The sequence below is a fragment of the Gekko japonicus genome, unplaced genomic scaffold, assembly GCF_001447785.1.
Source record: "Gekko japonicus isolate JY-2015 unplaced genomic scaffold, Gekko_japonicus_V1.1 scaffold243, whole genome shotgun sequence".
NCBI lineage: Eukaryota > Metazoa > Chordata > Lepidosauria > Squamata > Gekkonidae > Gekko > Gekko japonicus.
This window is the reverse complement of record NW_015168053.1, coordinates 133,199-141,723: the sequence shown is the minus strand read 5'-3', so window position 1 is coordinate 141,723 and position 8,525 is coordinate 133,199. Positions and strand designations below refer to the sequence as shown.

Here is an 8,525-nt window from a genome sequence, read left to right as displayed (position 1 = left end):
TGTGACCAAATAGCTATCTGTTGGTGAGCACTATGGAACCAGGTGGGTTATCGAACTCACTGAAAATTATTACTATTATTTTTCACATTTATACCCCGCCCTCCCCGATGTTAAAAGTTAAAAAAAATCTTTGTGTTTGTCTGTGTCGTTTATAAAGTTTATATCTCTGCTACCTGGCATTACCTTTTATGACACACATGGCCCGGCCCAACAAGGTCTCATTTATGTCAGATCCAGCCCTCATAACAAATGAGTTCGACACCCCCGCGACCTCTAGCTGGATTTTTTTTTACATTTATGTTATATTCTACCCTTCTTCCATTGTACGACTGGAGGAAGAGAGCTATATAGGTTAAACAAAGTTAAATGAATACACTTTAATATGTTTGTTGTGTTCTTACATAGACCGCGCACACGGTCGGGTCCTCACACAGCCATGCGAACGGCTTAAGCTTCGCTCTCCAAGACAATAGCCAGCACGGATCCTAGAATGCACCCAATCGGGCAGTCAGGATCCTAGAGTGACCTATAGAAGGCATGTGCACTGTAAATAATCCTATCACGGGTGTGGGTGTGTGTTTGGGTATGGTTTACTATGGGAATATAAGCAGACCTCCGGTCCTGCTTTCCTTGTCTTGTTTTCCCGAGCTGAAATAAACTATGAGCTGTTTCACTTATCAACTTATCTCTCTCGCTCGCATCACCGCCACCATGCCCAGGCTGAGTGAAAACCTTTTGGAATGGGGAATCCTCTCCTTGACATCTGTGCAGTAGTGGACAAGGACTTCCTTGACAAATATGGACTGAAGCCAAATGACCAAATCTTGGCAGAAGAGAAACATAAAGAGCTATTTGAAGAACTTGTGAAAAAATTCAAAGTAGAATATCATGCTGGTGGATCTATTCAGAATTCTGTTAAAGTGCCCCAGCAGGTGTGGTAGGAGGGAGAGGACAGAGCCTGCCCATGGAACTGTGGGAGGCTGAGCGGCAGCCGTGTCTGTAAAGATGAGGAGTGCCGTCTGCCCTGCAGCCTGGCAACTTGAGACTTCAGTGACCACAGTAGTCCTGCTAGAGAGCTAAAATCAGAGCCTTTGTTGGGCCTGAGAACCTCCTACTTTCATTTGAAAACATCTTATTTGCTTATTTTTAACTGCCACCAGTACTTTGTAACATTTGTAATGCACTATTTAATTGTTGTGTTTTGATTCTGTACTACTTATGCTTTTATTCTATATTGTTGTATTGCTGTTGGAAGCCGCCCTGAGCCTGCTTTGCGGGGAGAGCGGGGTATAAATTTGACTATAAATAAATAAATAAACACATCTGGATTCAGTACATTATAATGTTAGTCATTGCTACCATGATGTTACACTGATGTATCCCACAGGAAACATGTAGTGTGAAGCTGTAAAAACCTTGATTGGCTGCCTTGCCTGTCTCCCCAAAAGGGACCCATAGCCCTTACATCATTCTCCTCTTATCCATTTTATCTATTTATGCTTTTATTATGTATTGTTGTATTGCTGTTGGAAGCCGCCCTGAGCCTGCTTTGCGGGGAGAGCGGGGTATAAATCTGACTATAAATAAACACATCTGGATTCAGTACATTAGAATGTTAGTCATTGCTGCCATGATGTTACACTGATGTATCCCACAGGAAACATGTAGTGTGAAGCTGTAAAAATCTTGATTGGCTCTCCCCAAAAGTGACCCATAGTCCTTACATCATTCCCCTCTTATCCATTTTATCCTCACAACAATCCTGTGAAGTAGATTAGTCTGAGAGTGTATGACTGGCCTGGGGTCACCCAGCAAGCAGAGTGGGGAGTCAAACCTGGGTCTCCTGCCTCCCAGTCTGGCACTCTAACCACTACACCACACTGGGTCTCACCTAACTCCCCAGTGTGTGTTTGCTGTGTGTTTAGGATAAATGTCTGCCCATCACACTGCACATTGTTCTTGTAGGAAATGGTGACGTAGCTGTGGCATGGTGGAAGTGTGAAGCAGCCTTCAGGACATGCTGCAATCACTAATACCATTGGGGTGATACAGAAACGTGTGTCAATCTGTTCCACCCTGGATGACTTTAGACTTCTACAGTTAATACTCACTTTTGGATAGCCAAATACAAATTATGTACAACTCATGACAGTTAAATTGCTGTTTTCCTTAGCAAAATAACATGGAAGTAGGGTCAAATTTCACCAAGAAAAGCAGTACTTGAAACTTGTATGCAGTACCATTGGTTTTGAGGAGCATTTAAAACAAAATGAATCTTGGGGGCAAACTACGCATTAAGTGGGGAGTCACTCCACTCTAAGCCCATGGGTTTCAACAAGTTCAGAGTGGAGTAACTGCATAGAATTGCTCATACATTTTTATTTTAATTTACAAGTACTGTGGGTGGTTGGGAACTGATTTATAGGGTTTCCAATCTACGTGGGGTCTGGAGAGCTCTCAGAATCACAACTGATCTCCAGATGACAGAGATCAGTTCTCCTGGAGAAAGTGGACTTTAAGGAGGCTAGACTCTATAGCATTATACCCCACTGAGGTCCCTTCCCAAACCCTGCCCTCCCCAGACTCCACCCCCAAATCTCCCAGAATTTCCCAGTTTGGAGCTGGCAACCCTAGACTGAATGAAAGCGGTGGTGCTGTTGCTGTAAATTCCCTCCACAGCTCATGTTTGCTTTATTGGATCTTCCCCCCACTCCCTGTGAACTAGCAGCTTGGAAGGTGCTGAAAATGAAGTGATGGAAGAAGACTTACAGTCTCTTCCTCTCAGTGTTGCATGTTTAATCTATGAGGAGCTGCTACAATTTATACTAGTTCAATCTCTCCATCTCCAGTTAACACATCAGAGCTAGCTTAGGAAAGACCTTTTTCTGACAAAACAGCCCAATAGCCTGATTTAGTACAAGGTAAGCTGGACATGTTCATATATGACCCAATTTGAAACTGCCGCCCCCCCCCCCAATGCTTTTAATTGGAAATAAATACATTGTGAGATGCAGTCAGGTATCTTCCATGGAACATGCAGTTTAGCCCTTATGATTTATAAGACAATAATGTTCAGTATCAATGCCAGATTTACTGTTTTGTATACCTTGGATTTCTACAAACCCTAAATTTGGCCCCCAAAATTTGCAGTATTTTACTGGAAAAGGGGGGGGGGGAACCACGGTGTGATAAAGAAAGAAAATTTGCACACAACCACCCCCCTCCCAATCAGCGGTAGTGTTTCGTTTTGGTTTTTTGCTGATACACATATATAATTCACAGATATAAATATGGAATAAGTAACGGAATAAATGTGGAAATGCACACACTGGCCTGTTTTCCCCATTCTCCTGGAAGAGGCAGAAACTTCTGGCCCCGACTGGCCCATGGTTTCAAACAGACTCTTCCCTCACTGACGACTCCATAAGATTCTGAGGCAGTTATACCCAACCGTTAAACCCCGGGGCTGTATCTGCAAGCTGATTGGTGGCTGAAGGGCAGTTCTTCCAAACAGGAAAAGGAAAGGCCAGAATGAACCCCCCCCCCCCGTATAGAAAAAGCCTTGACTGTTCATCTCAAAGTTCATTGGCTGACTTCTTAGTCTGGTGACTGCTCAACCCAATCAGAGGCTGAGGAAGTGCCATATTTCCTCTCCCCCATCTTCTGAAGTGGCTACTGGGATCCAGAGTCAGGCCAACTATTCGACAAGAGTAATGAGAGTTGGGGGGGGGGTGTCAGTGGGACGGGGGAGGAGTGAGGCTGCCTGGTTTCCAACTTCCAGGTGGGGTCTTGAGTTATCCCAGAATTACAACTGATCTCCAGACTACAGAGATCAGTTCCCCTGGAGAAAATGGCTGCTCTGGAGCAATGCTCCCTCTGAGCTGTGGAGTCTTGTGAGCAAAAATTCTACTTTGTGAGCCACTGGCATTGAAGTTGTGAGGGAGTGATTTGGCGGCTGCATAAATTAGTTTGCCCTGGAGCCATCCTTCCTGAGCTAAGACAAAAATGTGTGAGTCAGAGGCTAAAAAACTGTGAGCTAGTTCACACTGACTCAGCTTAGAGGGAACACTGCTCTGGAGTATGGATTCTGTCGGATTATTCCCTGCTAAAGCTCCTTCTCTCCCCAAATCATGCCCTCCGCTAGTGTTGCCAGGTCTGGTTTGGAAAATACCTGGAGACTCTGGGGGTGGATCCAGGAGAGGGAGGGGTTTGGGGAGGGGAGGGGCTTCGGCATGGTACAATGCCATAGAGTCCCCCCTTCAAAGTAGCCATTTCCTCCAGGGGAGCTGATCTCTGTCCGTGGGAGATGAGTTGTAAAAGCGGGAGATCCCCAGGCCCCACCTGGAGGCTGGCAACCCTACCCTCCACAGGCTCCACCCCCAAATGTCCAGGAATTTTTTAATCCACAGTTGGCAAGCCTAGGCCACCAATATTTGAACTCGGCTGTTTAGTATCTTTAACTGGCATTTGACCCACAGAAATTAGTGTGGGGGGGAGGTATGTGTATCTCCATGCTGCATTAAAAGTCCCCCTAGTGATGCCAGCCTCCAGGTGGGACCCGGGGATCCCCCAGAATTACAGCTTCTCTCCAGACTACAGAGATCAGTTCCCCTGGAGAAAATGGGTGCTTTGGGGGGGGAGGGGGGACTCTGACATCAGATTGCTGCTGGGCTCCCTCCCCTTCCTAAACTTTGCCCTCCCAAGGCTCCCTCTTCCCAAATCTCCAGGAATTTCCCAAGCCGACAAGCTACCACCGGCTGGATGCAAAGCCACCGGGGCATCCAAGGAGGTGATGGGTGAGCCTATGCCCAGAGTGTAGGGGGGTCGTCATTGTCCATTGCAAGCAGAACAGTCCCTGGTGGCGCTGCCAGCACTGCAGGGAGCTACTCGGCCTCCACTTACTTCTGGGCAGTTTTCTTCCATCCAGCCCTGATACAAAAATCACAGCCATAAGGTTAAAGGTAAAGGTTGGATCGGGTGGGCAGCAAGGCTGAGGCAAAAGCAGAGATTTATTAGCTTTGCGGTGTCTCTTGGGTCCTTGGAAGAGAGAAACTGGAACTGGAATAGGAAGTCTTGGTGTGGTGATTGTGTGTGAGCCAGCACCCCCATGACCTCTTGGAAGGAAGCTGGGGGCTGGAGGGGATTGTGCTACGGAAGGGCAGTACAGCAACTCAGGTGAACCTTCCCCCACTTATTTCTTTCTTTCAGAAATGCAGAATTTTTCGGCTGCCTCGGTAAATTTCAGCCAGACCAGGAAGCAAAAGGGAGAGTATACGACAGCCCCATTTGATCCACGCTTCCCAAATACCAACCAGACCCGCAACTGCTACCAGAATTACTTGGGTTGGTGAGGGAGAGCATGCGGTTCCATGAGGAGGGGGAGGGACTTTGGGTTGAATACTGTGTGCAATTCTGGTCACCCTGTTTTAGTGCTCCTGAGTGGGCTTGCCAACCTCCCGGTAGTGGCTGGAGATATCCCAGAATTACGGCTAACCTCCAGGCTACGGAGATCAGTTTCCTTGGAGAAACTGGCAGCTTTGGAGGATGAACTGTATGGCATTATGTCCCAGCTGAGCACCCTAGCTTCCCCAAATGCTACCTTCCCCAGGCCTTCCCCCCAAATCTCCAGGAATCTCCCAGTCTGGAGCTGGCATCCTTACTCCTGAAGTACTGCAAGGTGTGGGAGGCCAATAATATAAGCTTTGGGTTTCTTTTCTTTATAAACGTCTGCACTCTCCACATATTATTTATTTTATTAACAAGATTTTTACCATGCCTTTCTGCCTCTATAGGGCCATCAAGTTGGCGAACAAATTAAAAGATACAAATTAAAAACATTGCCTTAAAAGCCATTAGAACTATTAATTTAAATGCTTTTTTAATGTTCAGATGTTTTGGTCTTTACTGCCTTGGGGACCCTATTTGGGTGGAAAGGCAGCATTAATATGTTTTAAATAAACAAGGGCCCCGGTCACACGGCAAAGTTGCTGCGGGAGAGGCACGGATGGTGGGCGGATTATCCGGGCGCGATCACACCCCAACATCTGGGAAGTGGAGCGCACCCGTGGCTTACCACCGACAATGCGAGTTAAAAAACTAGTTCCTCCAAGGTACTAGTAAACGTTTGCCACGGGCTGCCTCCAGACACTGGTGGTGTGATCGCGCCGGCGCGCGGCATTCCCCTCCGGTCCCTCGTTTACCCGCCGGTGCCGAGGGAAGGACCCATGGTGTGCCGCCGGCACGTCTGATCGCGTAATCGTGGATCAAACTGCACCGGGGCAATTAGCCACGCCTCCCCCCCCCCGCGCGCGATATCCGGCCAGTGTGGCCGGGGCCCAGCTCTGTTAAAGGGGAGGGAATGGAGGAGTTGCTGTGATTGTGAACCAGCTAAGAAAGATGCTCCTTCGGGTACTTCACTTTGACATTTTTTGAATAAAAAGAACAGAAAAAATTACAGAGCAGCAGCAGAAGATAAAACTGCTGCAGCAGGTAAGGAGAGCAAAAACTTTGCCCTGGTTTCTGGTCCCTGTTTGAAGGTTATGCAGTGGTGGAAGAGGGACAGCTTAGAAGATGTGGAACCCCCCAAGGTGTGCCCAGACTTGTAACTTCTCTGAAGTTATCAGGAAGGGTGAGGAGAAATTGAGGTGTTGTTTCTCCTTCTTCCCTGCAGATTACCACCGCTGCACCAAGGCCCTGGCAGCCAAAGGCAAGGACACCAAGCTGTGTGACTGGTACCGCAGGGTCTTCACATCCCTGTGTCCTGTGTCCTGGGTGAGTGGAAGCATCAGGTTGGCAGGGGGAACCCAGCTGGCCCACCGCACTCATTCCCTTCAGACTGCAGGCAATGCACTTTGCGGTTTCCATTTGAGTTCTGCTTTTTGGAAACAGGCTCTTTTCCTGCTTTTTGGGCTCTCGTTTGGAACCTTTCTTTCAAACCAACCAGCAGCTTTTCAACGTTAAAAACCACAAAATCTTGTCATGATCCTAACTACAACTCACTGACTAGCACCAACACCCTGCTTCTTTCTAGCGACCACCCGCAGGTAGGGATGCCAGCCTCCAGGTGGGACCTGGGGATCTCCTGGAATTACAGCTTATCTCCAAACTGCAGAGATCAGAGGAGAAAATGGATGCTTTGGAGGGTGGACTCTGTGGCATTGTACCCCACTGGAGTCCCTGTCCTCCCCAGGCTCCATCCCCAAATCTCCAGGAGTTTCCCAACCTGAATCTGGCATCCCTACCCTCAGAGGACTGTTCCTTTTATGTCTGAGAACCATTTTGGAATCCTGTGGTGCATATCAATGTCATACCAGCAGAATGTAATCTGCACCAGTCCAGTCTGCTAGATAGGGTTGCCAGCCTCCAGGTGAAGCCTGGAGAGCTAGAATTACTACCGATCTCCAGGCAACTGATTTCAGTTCTCCTGGAGAGAGTGGCTGTTTTGGAGGGCGGACTATGTATCATTATAGCACACTGAGGACTCTCCCCTCCCCGTACCCTGGCCTCTCTAGGCTCCACCCCCAAATATCCAGGAATTTCCCAACCCAGAGTTGGCAACCCTACATTCTGCATGCCAGTGTCCTGGAAATCCATCACAGAGGATATTTAGGTGGCAAGAGCTGGCCCCAAGAACATAACTGGAAGAGAGCACCATTCAGGAACAGCGAATTGTTAATTGTTGTTTTGTTTTTCCGGGGTAGGGCTGGGGGTTCACGTGGATGTGTTGCTTCAGGAACCCTCTCTGAACAATGTTCCTTTGCCCCCTGTCTACTCTCCCCTCCTCAGGTGAAGCGCTGGGATGAGCAGCGGGAACAAGGAACCTTTGCTGGCAAGATATGAGCGCCTAATTTGATTGACATGAAAAGCCCCCCCCCCCCCCGGTTTCTTTGCACCTCCCCAACACGACAACACACTCCTTTTTTAAGAAGTTTAACTTTGAATTATTCAGTTGTTATGTGTTTACGAATTGGGGGGGGGGGAGGTTAATTCTTTCCGAAAAAGGAAAATCGTTCCCAATAAATTCTTCCTGAAAACGGAAACAATTGTCTCGTTTTCATTTACTGACTGGGACAGTGCTCGTTAATTTCAACTGAATTTTTAAAAATTCAAAATGTTCATTGATCTATACAACAGTCCTGTGCCGTAATGAGATCTGTCCGATTATCTCCCACCGCCTTTTGAAAATCCTTCCTCCTCCTCCTCTTTCCCCCCTATTACATGTTTATCTTACTCTTCCTCCAAGGAGCTCAGAGCGGCATACAAGGTTTCCCCCTGCATTTTATCCTCACCCTGTGAGTTAAGTTAGGGTGGGAGACAGCAACAGCCAGGTTCATATCGCGCAGCAGATCACGCAGCAGGGCTTTTTTTTTCTGGGGGAGCATACCGGAACAGAGTTCCCGGAACCTCTTCGACAAAATTCTTTTAAAAAATGTTTAAAAGTTCAGTATACAAATTGAAAACTTAATTTCTCTCTTGAGAGTTCCAGTACCTCTTTAAAAAAAAGAAAAAAAAAAGCCCTGTCACAC

The 8,525-nt window shown here is 47.4% G+C and overlaps 1 protein-coding gene across 2 annotated transcripts; it reads left to right on the top strand.

The window, feature by feature from the left end:
* The first annotated feature begins 2,753 nt into the window (after positions 1-2,753).
* On the top strand, positions 2,754-7,839 carry LOC107113152 (cytochrome c oxidase subunit 6B1). Of its 2 annotated transcripts, XM_015414420.1 has the most exons (4): positions 2,754-2,770; positions 5,255-5,343; positions 6,671-6,771; positions 7,786-7,839. In XM_015414420.1, the coding sequence occupies exons 1-4, from the start codon at positions 2,754-2,756 to the stop codon at positions 7,837-7,839; spliced, it is 261 nt and encodes an 86-aa protein (XP_015269906.1). The 2 variants fall into 2 exon arrangements, with proteins under 2 accessions (XP_015269906.1, XP_015269904.1); XM_015414418.1 differs by lacking the exon at positions 2,754-2,770 and having other exon boundaries at positions 5,211-5,343.
* Positions 7,840-8,525: the final 686 nt, after the last annotated feature.